The sequence below is a fragment of the Mirounga leonina genome, unplaced genomic scaffold (genome assembly GCF_011800145.1).
Source record: "Mirounga leonina isolate KUSES-001 unplaced genomic scaffold, KU_Mleo_1.0 Mir_418, whole genome shotgun sequence".
NCBI lineage: Eukaryota > Metazoa > Chordata > Mammalia > Carnivora > Phocidae > Mirounga > Mirounga leonina.
In genome coordinates this window covers 3,445,877-3,460,858 of record NW_023270739.1, presented here as the reverse complement: position 1 = coordinate 3,460,858, position 14,982 = coordinate 3,445,877, and the positions used below count along the sequence as shown (strand labels likewise).

Sequence of the window (14,982 nt, the reverse complement as noted above, 5' to 3'; positions counted from 1 at the left end):
GTCCTCTCCTTTCCTGGCACCCCTTCCCCCACAAATCACAGAGGACGTTAAAAGCACTCTGGTCAAACCAGGCTATCTTACCCATCTCTGAGGGTTTGGGGGCATGTGGGAGGATTTTTCTGGGGGGAGCCACAGGGAAACTAACTTGAGCAGGCATGCTATTCTAGGGGGAGGGGAGTCCTTGGGAAACCCCACTCCATCCCAAACTGGTCCTTTTTTTTTTTTTTTTAAAGTAGGCTCCATGCCCAGCATGGAGCCCAACTGTGGGGCTTGAACTCATGACCCTGAGATCAAGACCTGAGCTGAGATCAAGAGTCAGACATTTAACTGACTGAGCCACCCAGGTGCTCCCCCCCACCCCAGGCTGGTCCTTTTGATTGAAGGGCAGTCTCTGAGATGGGATAGAGGAGAAGGTTTCCTCTGATAAAAAGAGGGTGTAGGAGCTGCTCCTGGAGTTGGGTGAGAGCATTAATTGACCAGAGAAATGCTACCTCAGATCCTGGATGGCCAGGTTCAGGCATGCAGAGGAGCTGGCTTGGAGGCACAGGGAGTTCTCCCTGTGTCTCCGTCTTCACAGGCCCCCTTATAAGGACACTTTTGCACTATTGTCGCAATTGGATTAGGGCCCACGCTAGTCCAGTATGACCTCATCTCAACTTCATTACATCCGCAAAGGCCCTATTTCCAAATCAGGTTACATTCACAGGTTAGGATTTCAACATCTCGTTTTGGGGGACACAATTCAGCCTGCAACAAGGCTCAATGAAGAAAGAACATTCTGGTCAGAGGGGAACAGCAACAGTAGATTATCCTCCTAGTGCCCACTGCTTTCTGGGGTCTTATCTTCAGCTCCCCTCAGTTCCTGGTACCTAGCAGCTGCTGCTTCTGAGTTAGGAGAGAGCTGATCCTCTGATACGAGGCTTTCTCAAGCCTCTCTTTCCAGCAGAGCCCGGCCTGCCTGTCCCCCCTCTTCCTGCCTGCCTGGTCCCCACCCCTATCCACATCTCACATATGAGATGGACAAGGACAATAAAAGCTGTTTCGCAAGCGGGTGGTGATTAATCGCCAAGTTAATTAAAGAGGCAGTAATTACACTCAGATTTCAGAGGAAGGAGCGATGTCTTGGGCAGGGATGGGTGGTCAGCCTCGGTCTCCCTGAAGAGGTGGGGCTGGAAGACAGAAGGGATTTGAAAAGACAGGAAGAAAAAGCAAGTAACATTTTTAACAAGTGGGTACTTCAACCATAGCTGTAATGTTTTATTTGACAGAGTTAGGTGGCGGGCTCAGACGTTAAGCTCATCTCTGTACTTCTCTGTGTCTTTGAAATATTTCATTAACAATAACAACAACAACAAAAAAAGGCAGGGGGGGTTAAGTTTGGGATTTACAGACGGCCTCAAATACCAGTGTGTCCCACTTTACACAACGGAGAGGGCCTTAAAATTATGTGTAAATCGAATCCCGTTTGCCCACCCAGTACATCTTAACATCGGCAATGCTCGATCTTCATTTCTGATTGATTTTCCCTGGCAGAGGCGCAGAAATCTTTGCTTTAAGTGTCAGGCTCTCTCTGTAAGTAGTTAATGACCTATAAAGCACTTAAAATGTACTGGAGGAGATGCTATTTGGAGGCACCCCGTGGTGTACCCTCTTCTATTGTCAGTAATCACCCCTCATTTATTTGCTCTTATTGGTTTAGAATTTGCTGTCGGGTTTCCCTAAAATGAAGCCCATCAGGAAAGATCCAATTCCATATGGGCCTAGATGGGTGCTGGGGTTGGTACCCTGAGGCAGCAGCAGCAGATGAGGGAAAGGGCCTTTCCGTAAGAGCCCTTGACCATGGGTGCACTGGTCACCTCTTGGCACACCTTCCCTGACTATCTCCGCAGCTATGGCCACCACAGCCTTCCCAGTTTCTGCTCACCATGTGTCTGCTGCCTCAACCTGTCCCCTGAGTCTGATCCATTCTTTTGGCTGCCTTTAGGACACCTCCTCCTGGTTGTTGCCCGGATTTCTCCCTACATTGGTGCTCCACTCCTGTACTTCTGGAAACTTCAGTTTCCTCCTCTGCCATGCCCCAGAGCCCGTGCCTACTCTTGGGCAACTGGAAGATGACACCAGCCTGGCAATGTCAGTGCTGGGAGTGAGAGAAGAGGTCCAAGGTTGGCGTAAACGCAGAGCAGCGACAGAACCTCCAGGGTCGGAGCTGTGAGGAGCAACCACAAGGAGCACAGAGCAGGGAGGAGCCACTGACCAGGGGGCCTGGGAGGCTGAATAGGCCTTTCTTTCTTTCTTTCTTTCTTTTTTTTAAGATTTTATTTATTTATTTATTTGACAGAGAAAGAGATAGTAAGAGCAGGAACACAAGCAAGGGGAGTGGGAGAGGGAGAAGCAGGCTTCCCGCAGAGCAGGGAGCCCCATGCAGGGCTTGATCCCAGGAACCCGGGATCACGACCCGAGCCGAAGGCAGACGCCCAATGACTGAGCCACCCAGGTGCCCCTGAATAGGCCTTTCTAGAACGGAAAGCATATTAGTTTTCTATGGCTGCTATAACCCAGTTACCACAAACTCAGTGGCTTAAAACAGTGCACATTTATTCTCTAACAGTTCTGAAAGCCAGAAATGCAAAATCAGTTTCACCAGGCTAAAACCAAGGGGTTGGCAGGGCCACGCTCCTTCCAGATCTTTGAGGATAATCTGCCCGTCACCCTTTCCAGCTCTAGAGCTGCATTCCTTGGCTCATGGCCCCTTCCTCCATCCTCCTCCAAAGTTGACAGGGTAGTAACTTTAAATCTCTCTACTTCCATCCTCATATTGCTTTCTGCCCTCCATCTATAATCCCTCTTATAAGAACACCTGCGGATTGTAAAAACCAGGATAATCTCCTCATTTTAAAATCCTTAATCACAGCCGCAGAGTCTTTGCCATATAAGGTGGCATTCATGGGTTCCAGGAATTAGCATGTGGACATCTCAGGGAGGCCCACTGCTCAGCCTGTGGCAGAAGGCAACTGAGCAAAGAGGTTCAGATCACGGGCTCTGAAGTCACTTCTGGGGCCTGAATCTCAGCCTTACCACTTGCTCCCTGTGTGGACTTGGGCAAGTTGCTACATCTCTCTGATACTCTGTTTCCTCATCTATAAAATGGAAACAGTGCCTAGCTCCAGACGAGAACGTAGTGAGCATGTAAGCACACAGTAGGCAGAGAGAACTCCATGAGCCAGAGCCTGGGAGGACTCTTGTGTAAGAGGGAGGGAGGAAGGGCAGGATGGGGGGCAGGGCAGGCCGGGCTGGAGGGCTGGAGGGCGGTGGACTTGGGCACCATCCTAGGGAAGTGTGTGTGTGTGCGCGCGCGCGTGTGTGAGCACAAGCGCATGATGTGTGCTCTGTGCTCTGTCCTGCAGGTCATGAACAGGGGACACAGAAAGTGTTTAAACAGGGCAGTTTTGGGTTTTGTTTTGTCTTATTAAGATATAATTCACATATCATGAAATGCACCATTTTAAAGCGTATACAATTCAGTGGCTTTTAGCATATTCACAAGGTTGTGGAACCATTACCGTTATCCCATTCTAGAACATTTTCGTCACCCCATAAAGAAACCCCATACCCATTAGCAGCCATTCCCCCTCCTCCAAGGCAGGGCCGGGTTTTTTGGAGCATCTTAAAGTTCTCGGCATCTCCCACTCCAGGCTTGAACCCAGGGAGAAGACAGAGGTGCCCTGCAGCACTGAGCTGTGGGGTGGGAGCACCAGCCATGGGACCAGGCCAGCCTGGGATTGTCTCTCTCCTCAGCCTCTCCCAGCTTCCTCACTGTATCCCGGGAGGCAGGATAACCCACCGCACAAGGCTGAGGAGGGCCAAGGTGTGGGAGCTCAGGCCTCACCTGGTATCAGCACAGTTAGCATTTTTATTTCTGGACCTGGTCACTCAGTTCCAGAGTCTCCTTCCCTGCCCCCTGGGACTTGCCCCTGGCCAGAATTTTCCTAACAGGTCAAGGGGGCAGCTCTCCTGGCTTCACTCCCAATACACAGCAATTGAGGGCTCCTGCCCACAGGAGGCAGTCGGCCACGAGGCTGATGGAGGCAGGTGGGAGGCATTTGAGCTTGAGTCCAGAGAGGTCAGAGAAGAGGGCGTTTTTAAGGCCTGAGCAGCCCTGAGTCTCCCCTACCAATCCAGCCATTGTCTGGGTGGTTCTGACCTGGCCAGAAGATAAGGACCCACAAGGGGCTTCTTCAGTGCTCCCACGCTGCACCATGCCACGGGATCAGTGCTGCTGGCTGCTCGGAGGATCCCAGGTCCTGCATGGCCAGGGCTGTCTGGCTTAGCCTAGAGGCAGCTGAGGCAGGAGGAACGGCCATCTGGTGAGGCGAGGGACAGTGGTCAGAACATTGCTGAGCCGGCTAAAGCTTCCCCTGGCAGTGACAAGGGCTTCTGGGATCAATTAGCAGAACCACCCTAACAGGGCTCGCAGCCCCTGATGCAAGCTCCACAGGCACGTGTCATCGATCGGAGCCTCTGACAGCTTTGGGAGCCGGGAGGTGAAGCCAGAGGCCGCTGCTTGCTCTCGCTCTCAGCTCTCGCCTTTCTCTTTCTCGTGTGCCTGGGCCTCCAACCACTCCACATGGAGCCTGCCCCCTCCCGTCTGCCTCGCCGGTGCCAGACTTCCAGACCCTGCACGTTCATGGCCTCACCTCTCCTGGTACGGATGGAGCACCATATCTGTTTCAATTTTCACCTATATAAAATGGATCACGTGCTAGAGATCACTTTCTGGAAACTGGAAAATAAAATCATTCTTCCTCTTTCAGTAAGAACGGGCACTAAATCGCCAGCAAAGGAAAAAGTTCACTTATTCTTTTTTTTAAGATTTTATTTATTTATTTGACAGAGAGACACACAGCGAAAGAGGGAACACAAGCAGGGGGAGCGGGAGAGGGAGAAGCAGGCTTCCCACGGAGCAGGGAGCCTGATGCGGGGCTCGATCCCAGGACCCTGGGATCATGACCTGAGCCAAAGGCAGACGCTTAACAACTGAGCCACCCAGGTGCCCCAAGTTCACTTATTCTTTAAACAAATGACTCTTGAGCCCCTCGTATGAGTCAAGCACAAGGAGAAACACACAGCATCTTCACCATGCTCAGGAAGTTCGGAGTCTGCTGGGGGAGATGGCTGTGTGTGAACTGATTCGACTCAAGGAGGTCGGAGCAGTGAGAAATGGATGAACTGCTTGGTGGGGGAGGAGGGTTGAAGGAAGGCCTCATAGAGGAAGTGGCATTTGAGCAGGAATTCCTCAGGCAAGGAATGGGGTGAAGGGCCTTGGGACAGAGAAAATGGGAGGAGCACGAGTTCAGAGGTGGTGAGCTTGGCATCTCGGTGAACTGCAGCTGTGGGTGGGAGCATGGATGGGGCTTGGGGTGCCTGGGCCAGTGGGAGCTGGTCAGAAACAAGGCTGATGGACTCCATGAGGACAGAAGCATCTGTCTCTTATCCCAGTCTCAGCACAGGCACTGGCACAAAGTTGGAGCTGGACGAGTGTTAAAACAGTGAAAGGGTTGTAAGACCCCTAAGTACAGGGCTGAGGAGTCAAGGTTCCACCCTGTGGACAGTGGAAGCCACTGTGAGGTTTTGCACAGGGTGTGAGGTAGGGGTCCAGCTTCATCCTTTCGCATGGGAATGTCCATATCTCCCAGCACTAAAAAGCCTGCTTTTGCCCCTATTGCATTATCTTGGCCCCTTTGTTGAAATGAATAAATGTGAGGGACTACAGGGTTTTGAGACGGGAGAGGCATGGTCAGCTCTGTGCTATTGAAAGATCAGTTTGGTGGCAGAGACTGGGAAGTGACAGAAGGAGAAGGGGTTGAAGGGAGACTAGATGGGTGGGCTGGACCCAGGAAGGAGGGGGAATTGGGGAGAACAGCTGTCCCCTGATCAGCCTGGGGCTCCTGTAGGGAGCTGTGCCCTGAACCGAGGCCATGAGCTCAGCCAGCCTGGGCCACCCAGGCCTGCTTGTGGCACTCACCAGGGAATCAGAATGGGGTGGGCAAAGGGGCACAGAGAAAAAACCTGTGCTCCTCAGGCCCTCAAGGTCCACAGAGTGGTAAACTTAAATCCTCTCCAGATACAGCCATTGGAAGGAGGTTTTCAGGTAACGAGAGGGTTGTAAATGCAAAACATTGCCAATTACAGCAGCATTATCCCGGATTAGAAAGTTTCCAAGAGGCGGCTCACACCTCTAGGCGTGTTGTGCCCGGAAATTTCCAGGGGAGGCTAGGGATCCAAATGTCTAGGCTGCCTGAAGCCAGGCCCCACAGTGTGTGCTGTCTGCTGGGTGGGCCCAGCTCCACCAACCTCTACAGACCTGCCTTCATTTCCCCGCCAAAGATAGACTGACTGTGGGGAAGAACGACCCCCGCCCCACCCCCTACAATTCTGAGCAATGTAAGGCTAACAGTGTCTCTTTGGCAGAAATTTGTCCCTTCAAGGACTTCCCCAGCCCTGGGGGCACTGAGTCTATCTAAGACACTTTGTGCAAACCCCTCCCCGCTTCATCTGACCCATGGAGTCCGAAAGACCACACACGGTGAAAGCAGCCCAGTGCTGCCCTTTCTGGGCTATACGACCTTCAGCCCCTCTCTCTCAATCATAGTTTCTGCTTTGGTAAGTTGGGGAGACAAGCCCCCCACCAACACTTTGCAGGGTGTTTTTCAGGATTAAATGAGAGAGTGCAGATAGAAGCCTTGAAGAATGGAAACAGTACACACTCCGTGCGTGACTACTTGGCAGTGTCTGCTAAAATAATAAATGTCCACACCCTGGGCCCCAGCGAGTCCTTTTCGTCATTTCCCACGGAGAAAGTTCTGCAAATTATGTCCAAGGATATTCCCTACAGCACCTTCTGTGAGGCTGGAAATTGTAAACAACCGAAAAGGCCATTTATAGGGCCCTGGTTAAATTAGGATCCATGGGTACTGTGAAATCCTTTGCTGTAATTAAGGAGTCTGGCAGCTTCTCTGCGCTGTCACCGGCAGATCCCCACCACGTGGGGCTGCATGAACAAAGCAAGCACAAACAACACCTACAGAATGATCCCATTTAAGCTTTCAGAACCCCGCACAAGCACTATAAATTGTCTATGTTCAGATAGATGCATATATGTATGTGGATGCAATGAAAACAGCCTGAAAAAAAAAAAAAAACCACACCCCAATGACCCAGGGGTCGCCCCGGGAGGGGCCTGGGATGGAGACTGCAACTGGCAGGAGCATCAGAGGGAATTTTACCGTCTGTGTAGCCCGCTTAGATAAACACACACAAAATGCCGAGAGCAGGGAGTAAGGGCCTGACCGGCTGGTGGTCAAGGCTCACAGGCCGAAATTAGGACCGCAGGTCGAGGAAGGAGCCTAGCAAGGAAGGGGGCCCAGCGCCTCCTGCTGGTGCCCCCGACTCGTGGAGTCTGAATCTGGGTGTGAGGACGCCCCTCAGGTGGGTAAGTGATGTCCCCTGGCCTTGTCAGCCTGGTTGGGCTGGGGCCACGGCCCACCTCTCCTGGGTGAGCGGTCTGCCAAGGAAACTATTGAGCTACATAAAAATCCATCCTGGAAATCCCAGAGGCATTCTTAGAATGAGTGCGCCTTTAAATTAGAATGTTAAAAAAAAAAAAAGGCAGATTTGCCCGTGGCTTGATTTCAGGCTCGTGAGGGCTGGTGGCCAAAACGCAGTGGCTGTGCTGGGCCGTGGCCCCCAGGCCATGGTCCCACAGTACTCGCTGTGACGGGGAACCCCAGCCCCACCGAGGTTCTGTATGGAACCGCACGTGTTCCCATGGAAACTCTGCTTCGCAGAATCCTCTGGAAATTGTTGCTGAGGAGGGGCCGCCGCTTCCCACACCTATTTTGTGTTCCTGGGTTTGGTTTCCAGGGATGATTTTTCTCAAGCAAGCACCGAGAGGAGCAGGGGCAGAGCGGGGGTGGGGCTGGAGGCTGAAGCCGGAGGGAAGGGGCAGCACGGGCCATTGCTGAGTGGCTGCCCCAGAGAGGCCTTCGGAGGTGGAGGGTGTCAGGAGTAGCTGAACCGTTTCAGACGCCTGAGGCTCTGCAGGGGGTGACCTGGGAGGGCAGGCAGGCTCTGCTGAGAGCCAGTAGGAAATCCCTATCTGAGCCAGGCAGGCCAGATTGAGACCCTGACAGGCCCGACTGCCCCTCTGAAGGGGTGCCTTGGGGCAGGGTCTGGGTGGGAAGAAGCGGTGCCCGGCGCCTGGCCCTCAGGGGTAGGGAGGCAAAGGGGGGGGGGCTTCTGCCCACCCTAGGCCCGGGATCCACCCTCAGGATGCTGCCATCCACCCTTCGGGTCTGAGGCTCCCCTCACCCAGGTCTGACCTGTTCCCCCTCAGATCCCCCTCCCTGTGGGGGTGACAGAGCCTGGGACCCCATCCCCGGAGGGACACCTGCTCCTTGTTTAGCAGACCCCCCACCACACTATTCTGCGATGGCCTGTTTTTCCTGGAGGATGAGTGGAGAGGAAAATGCACACCCTCTGAGCCTCTGTAGGAGCAGAGTTCCCCATCTGTCCTCTCTGAGCCACACTGAGTGGTCTTGTCACTGCAGCCGAGGCTCAGGAGATCATGGCTGCTGGGGGTGGAGCTGGGGTTCAAGAGAGGCCAGCAGCCACCCAGCCCCAAGGGGCTCCCAAGTACGGTTCTTCCCTCCTCCGCCCGTTCAGAGTCCAGAGTCCACACTAGCCTGCCCTCAAGGAGTTCAATGGGAAGCCCTCTCTGTCCCCTCCTCCTCCCTTACTACCACCTGCACCCCCTGCAGGAATCTGCCACCCCTTGCCCCTGCACCAGCCCATCGGGCTCTCAGTCCTGCAGGTGAAGGGACAGGTGCTGTCTTCCTTGCTCCACACTGGGAGTCCCAGGATATTCTTACCCCACCCTTCCACCTTGACCCTCCTCCTCCTCCCTGCCTCTCTGCCTGCTCCTTGGAGACCTCAGCACCCTCCCAGTCTTGCCCCCAACCAGACTTGGCCACTATGTTGGCAATGGCTGTGGGTACAGAAGGGGGACAGGTTGGTTCTGAAGGGCCTCACAGGCCATGGGGAGGAGCTAGGATTTTGTTCCCAGTGAGGTGGGAACTGTAGAGCACGAGGAGGGATGTGATCCCATGCAGGAGGTTTTTTTTTTTTAAGGTTTTTTTTTTTTTTTTTTTTTTAAGATTTTTATTTATTTCAGAGAGAGAGAGAGAGACCATGACCAGGGAGGAGGGGCAGAGGCAGAGGGAGAAGCAGGCTTCCCGCTGAGCAGGGAGCCTGATGTGGGACTCGATCCCCGGACCCTGGGATCATGACCTGAGCCGAAGGCAGATGCTTAGCTGGCTGAGCTACCCAGGCGCCCACAGGTTGTTTTTTTTTAAGATTTATTTATTTATTTGAGAGAGAGAGCGAGGGCATGGGAGAAGGGCAGAGAGGGAGAGGGAGAGAGAAACTTTAGCAGACTCCATGCTGAGCGTACAACCCAATGGGGGGCTTGATCCCACAACCCTGAGATCAAAACCCTGAGATCATGACCCCGAGATCATGACCTGAGCCGAAACCAAGAGTCAGACGCTTAACCGCTTAACCGACTACGCCACCCAGGCGCCCTGATCCCATAAATGTTTTATCTGGATGCCCACAAACTGGTGGCCTGGTACTGCTCAGGGCCAGAGTCGGGGCCCCTCATTGTCCCTGGACATGTTTTGTGCGCAAGGGCCCCTCAAGGACCTCTGGGGCAGCCTGGGGGTGGGAGGGAGGATTTTACAAATGAGATAGTAGAAAGCAGCAGGGATGGGGGAGAGCAGGGGAGGGAAGGAGCAGAGCCCCACAGCCTGGGTGATTCCCCACCCTCAGCCCGTCTGCCTGTGAAATGGGTTCCAGCAGAGCTGCTGAGAGGGAGAAATGAGCACTTGAAGTGGCAGAAATGGCTCTGTTCAAGCCTCGAGGGGCCGCCGTCTGCCTAGGGCCTGAGCTCCAGCAACACCAAGGAGCCTTCCACCGGTCGGAGGCGCCCCAGGCACCAAGCCCTGCAGCTAGACTGTGTGAGGGAGGAGGGGTCCTCAAAGCCCTGGGCCGGGCGCACAAGGCCCATCAAGAGAGGAGGGGGGTGGGGTCCAGGTAGGCCAGACTGGGGCTCTGGGGGACTGGGCCTCAGTGGGGGGAAGGAGGAGCAGCTGAGGCCTGGAGGACGGTGGCAGAGGTGACAAAGCAGTGAGTGCAGATGGCCAGGCTGATGGGAAACAACCTTGGGGTTCTTGTTGGGGGATGGAGAGCTTCAGGAGGTTCAGCCCGTTAGCTCAGCGTCTCCCCATTCCCTGCCCCAAACATGCCAGGTCTCCTCCCTTGCCGTCCCGTTTCCAGGCCCCCAGCCTGATGTCCTCCACTCAGACACCTCCCTGGCCCCTAGCTTCATCCTCGAGCCCAGCCCAGCCTCTGCACAGCTCCCGTCTCGCCCACAACCCCTGCCTACCCCTCCTAGCACCCTGCTCCACCTTGCGTGGCTGCCTTGTGCCTTCGACCCAGCCGGGCAGGGGCCATTTTTGTAATTGTTCCTTTCTGTGCTCACTCACTGCCGGGAACCTCCTGAGGAGCTCGTGGCTGGTCTTACAGTCTGTGGTACAGGCTGGTGCCGAGAGAGCCTGTGGATCTTGAGAGAGTGAGAAGGGCTTGGGGAGGGGTGGTGTCCGAGAGAGCCCATGGAGACTGGAGGATGGGCTGGCAGGCTGAGGGAAGAGCCTGGGCAAAAGCCAGATGCAAGATGCTCAGTGGGTGTGGCTAGGGCACAGAATGGGGGGTAAGGGGCAGACCCAAGGTCGGGAACACCTTGAATGTGGGGGCAAGGTGATGGGGCACCCTGGGGGCCTCGCTCCTGGTGTGGGGCCAGTCCTCTGGAGGGAGGGGCTGCCGTGGGGCCTTGGATCTATGGGCCAGTGGAGCTCATCCTAGAAGTTTTCATAGACCATGTTAAATTTGCTGTCATCTGTAAATCCGTGCAATTTCTCCTGGGAAAAGAAAGAAGGAAGGAACGAAGGAACGAAAGAAGGAAGGAAGAAAGAGAAAAACAATAGGAAGAGAACAAAGTTGCACTAATTTAGTTTTAGTCAGAGGCCAACAGACAGCTCCCTGCACGGCTTTGACAGGGAGGCCTGTCCTTGTCCCCAAGGCCACCCCGCCAACCTCTTCTCCCTCTATTCCACCCACCTTGCTCCCTACCCTCCAGCCCCTTGGGCCTCCCCACAAGCTCTTCCCTCTGTCTGGGAGGCTCCCCCACCCCCAACCTGCTCCCCAGCTACCTCCTACTCACCCTGCGGGGTTTGGCTCAGTGTCCCTGGGAGCCCCCTCCCCTAGCCCTAGTCGGGTGCCTCTCTGCAGCACAGCCCTCACAGGGGGCTGCAAATGCCTCTGTCTGTTGGGTCAGTGCCTGTTCTTGCGGACCCGAGGCTCCCGGAGGGCAGGGCCACATCCAGCCATCCTGGCCAGCCCCACAGGACTTGGCACAGGGTGGACACTGCCTAGGACGGCCCAGACATCCTTGGGGGGCTCAGCATGGGGAAGCCCTGTTTCCAGTCAGGGCCAAGTTCAGGGCTGAGTATAGAAAGGGCTTTGAGAAGAGGAGAGTCCACAATGTCATCCTGGGTCCCCTGGGCTGGGGAAGGCCAAGTACCAGCCCCCTCACTTCCTGACGCCTCTTCCAAGGTGTCCGTGGACCCACCCACCAGCCGTGGGCTCCTGTACCAGCTTGCTAACCCCTTGCACTTTATGGTGCCCAAAGCTCTGGTGCAGACATTACTTAAGCCGGAACTCATGTGAATTCAGGGCAGCTGGTTTTGCAGGAAAGTGTCACTCATCCCCTTAACAGATGAGCAAACTGAGGTTCAAGAGGGAATCACAATCAGGTGATATGCCTTGGCCCCCATCTTGATGAGAACAGAGGCTGGACCGGGCCAGCCCAGACTCTAGCTTCCACCTCTAGCCAGTGTCAGCCTGGGGACAGCTAGAAGCCTCACAACACCCCCTGCCTGGTTGGCCGGTGTAGACACTGCTCACCCTGCAGAAGCGCCTACTGGTCCCAGGACATTTAACCTTCCTGGCAAATCTCTGAGCGGAGTGCAGTTACAGAGGGGACTCAGGCTCGGAGGGGAGCCCCTTGGCTGGGGTTGCACAGCTAGGAAGGGACAGAGCAGGGTTTCAGACTCTCCAGTCCTCCTAACCGCTGGGCCGCCTGTCTAGGGGAGAGGGCTCGGACTCAGCCGCAGATGGCTCACTCCTGTGGTCCTATTTACCCCCATTTTACAGACGAGGAGAAGGGGCGGATGGAGTCAGAGGAGGAGCCAGGCATGCTGCCTGCCGCCCGCCCCCCCCGCCCCCGCCCCCGCATACCTGGGAGAGGAGGCTCTGGGTGGTTGGCAGGCTGCTGGCCTCGTTCTGGATGCAGGAGTAGATTTCAGTGTCTCTGTGCTGTAGGGCCTGTGGGAGAGGGCGAGGGTCAGAGGAAGGTGGACCGAGGGGCAGGGACAGGGTCCCAGCAGCCAGGCCTCCCTGTTGATCACCCCTGCCTGCAGGAGCCCAGGGAACAGTCGGAGCCCTCTGGGCCGCAGCCTGTGAGGGGACGGCCACGTCGCCCCGCCACGTCACGTAGCACCACACCACACCTTGGCACCTGCCCTCCTCTCTCGCAGAGCCACCTTGCCCTGTCCCTGCTCGTTCAAGGCGACTCCCCTCTGCGCCCCCTGTCGCCTGCCTCATACCGTCTCGAGGCTCTACTAGAGTCCTGTGCTCAGCCTGGGTGGGCCCTCTCCATCCTTCTACCTGGCAGCAAGAGGAAGAGCCCAGGCCCACTCCCACGGTCCCATTGTCCTTAGGCCCTCGGGAACCTGGCTGCCGCGTCCCCAGCCATGACACTGTGGCCATGGCTCCAGTAGGACGGCCTCCTGGCATCTGTCCTCACTCCCGGGTCCAAAGCTCCTGCCCCTGTGAGGGTCCTGGCCACCCATCCTCCCCTCTAGGACTCCTTCGACAGCCCCCCCCCCGGCCTGTGCCCGCAGATGACTTAGGCACCCACTGGGGTCACACACCTCTCCCATCAAGCTGTACCTGGTTTGCCTCTGGGCCACCAAACTGACAGTTTGCTTGGCACATTCAGACAGTGGCCCCATACAAACTATGAGCTCCTTGCCCACCGGATTGCGTGTCTTGGGGCCACGCTCACTCTTGGCCCAGCTATGAGCAGCCTGATCAGAGGCCTCAGGAGGGTAGAAAGAACCAGGCTTTGAAATCAGACAAGACTAAGCTCAGCTCTCAGCTCTGACACCTGCCAGCCCAGGGCGGCCCCTGAACCTCTCTCCATCTCCCCATCTGTGAGATGGGAATAATCATATTTCTCTTGCAGTTTCGAAGCATGATTAAATGAGATATTGTATGTGAAGGGCCCAGCTCAGGGCTTGGTAAATAGTAGGCGTTTAATAACTGCTGAATGATCATCAGTTGAATGATCGTCAAGGGGGAGCCTGATGCCTCCCTCCCCTCTCTGCGGTCACAGCCTGGACCCTCCTTCAGACTCTGTCGGGCACCCGGGTCCCGTGCGAGGAGCAAACGCCGTTCTTTGGAGTTGTCAGAGCAGAGCCACCAACAGCCTAAGCAAGAGGCAGGAACCTTCCCTTCCCGCGTGTACTTGTCATATGGATGCCGGCTGGTTGCCAAGGAGGTGGTTTCCCTGGCAACAGGCAAGCAGGGGTTGCCGAAGCAGGCTGGGGAGACAGGTGGTGCTCTGAGGCAAGGGGAGGGGGTGGGGAGGGGAGGAGGGAGGCGCTGAGAGGTAGTGGTGCATGAAAACCCGTGTAATAAACCATTGGCGCTTGGGAGACCCTCACTTCAAGGGCATCACACACAGAGACAGCTCGGCAGCCCTGGGGATCAGTTCAAGGGGCCCTGAGTCAGATAGAGGGTGGGTCTTGGGAGAGGGGCTTCTGACCTCCCTCCGGGTGGGGAAGGGAGCAGGACTGCCCTAAGGAGAAGCCCCATCTTCAGTAGAAGACAACGTCCAGGGCTTGCTCTGGCCTATCGGGTCTTCACGCCTGCCCAGCGTGCCAGCAAGCCGGGCACACAGAATAGACATCCCGTTGCTCAGCAGCCCTGCGCCCCCACTCCCTGCCCACCTGGGCCTGGAGACCTGTATAAGGCAGCCCCTCCAAACTGGACACGTCTGGTCACAGAGTGAAGGGAAGAAAGGGCCTTCTCTGACACCTCGGCAGGGAAGCAGATCTGGGGTCCCCCTTCTCCCTCATGTCCGGCTCACATGGGCTGCCTGTCGCACATTAGCCCAGAGAGGCTGGGAGATGTCTCAGGTCACACAGCCTCGTGGTGGTGGAGCCAGGATTGAGACTCGGGCCTCCTGCCCCAGCTCTGCGTGCTCCCACTGGGCTGGGCAGTGGCTAGGGGATCTCTGAGCTAGTGAGGAGCACCGGGCCCTGGGACCCCACGGGCCTCTGACCCACGCTGGTGGCTGGCCATGCCAAGGGTGGGAGCAGCTGTGGGGCTAAGGGCAGGGGAGGCTGCAGAGGCTGCAGCCCATTAGCAGCTGCGGAGTGAAGCCTTTGACAGGGTCTGACCTGCTGGGCTGCATTTGCATTCAGGGGGTGACCCGCATCACTGGGCTGTGACATGCCTGGCGGCCCTGTCAACGGGACACCCTCTGAGGCTCTGCACCGAACCTTCCTGGCCTTCCTTGGTGGTGATGGGAACTGCCTCGCTCAGGGTGTGCTTGTTGGGAGAAGACTGCCCTGGCCTCTGAATGGGCTGGGCTGTGCTGGGCTGGGCTGGGCTGGGCTATGGTCTGGGCTGGGCTGGGCTGGGCTGAGCTGTGCTCTGGGCTGGGCTGGGCTAGGCTGAGCTGGGCTGGGCTGCACTGGGCTATGCTCTGGGCTGGGCTGGGCTGGGCTATGCTCTGGGCTG

The 14,982-nt window shown here is 56.1% G+C and overlaps 1 protein-coding gene across 2 annotated transcripts in view; it reads right to left on the bottom strand.

Annotated features, from left to right (window-relative positions):
- Window positions 1-3,782: 3,782 nt before the first annotated feature.
- Window positions 3,783-14,982, bottom strand: part of NFAM1 (NFAT activating protein with ITAM motif 1) — a 59,457-nt gene continuing 48,257 nt past the window's right edge. The window contains exons 5-6 of one of the 2 annotated variants that reach the window (XM_034987371.1): window positions 12,412-12,498; window positions 3,783-4,361 (exon numbers count right to left, since the gene is read on the bottom strand). In XM_034987371.1, coding sequence (XP_034843262.1) covers window positions 4,236-4,361; window positions 12,412-12,498 — 213 coding nt within the window. In that variant the 3' untranslated portion in view covers window positions 3,783-4,235. Of the gene's footprint in view, window positions 4,362-9,461; window positions 11,034-12,411; window positions 12,499-14,982 lie in introns of those variants that run through there. The other variant, XM_034987372.1, reaches the window with a different exon arrangement.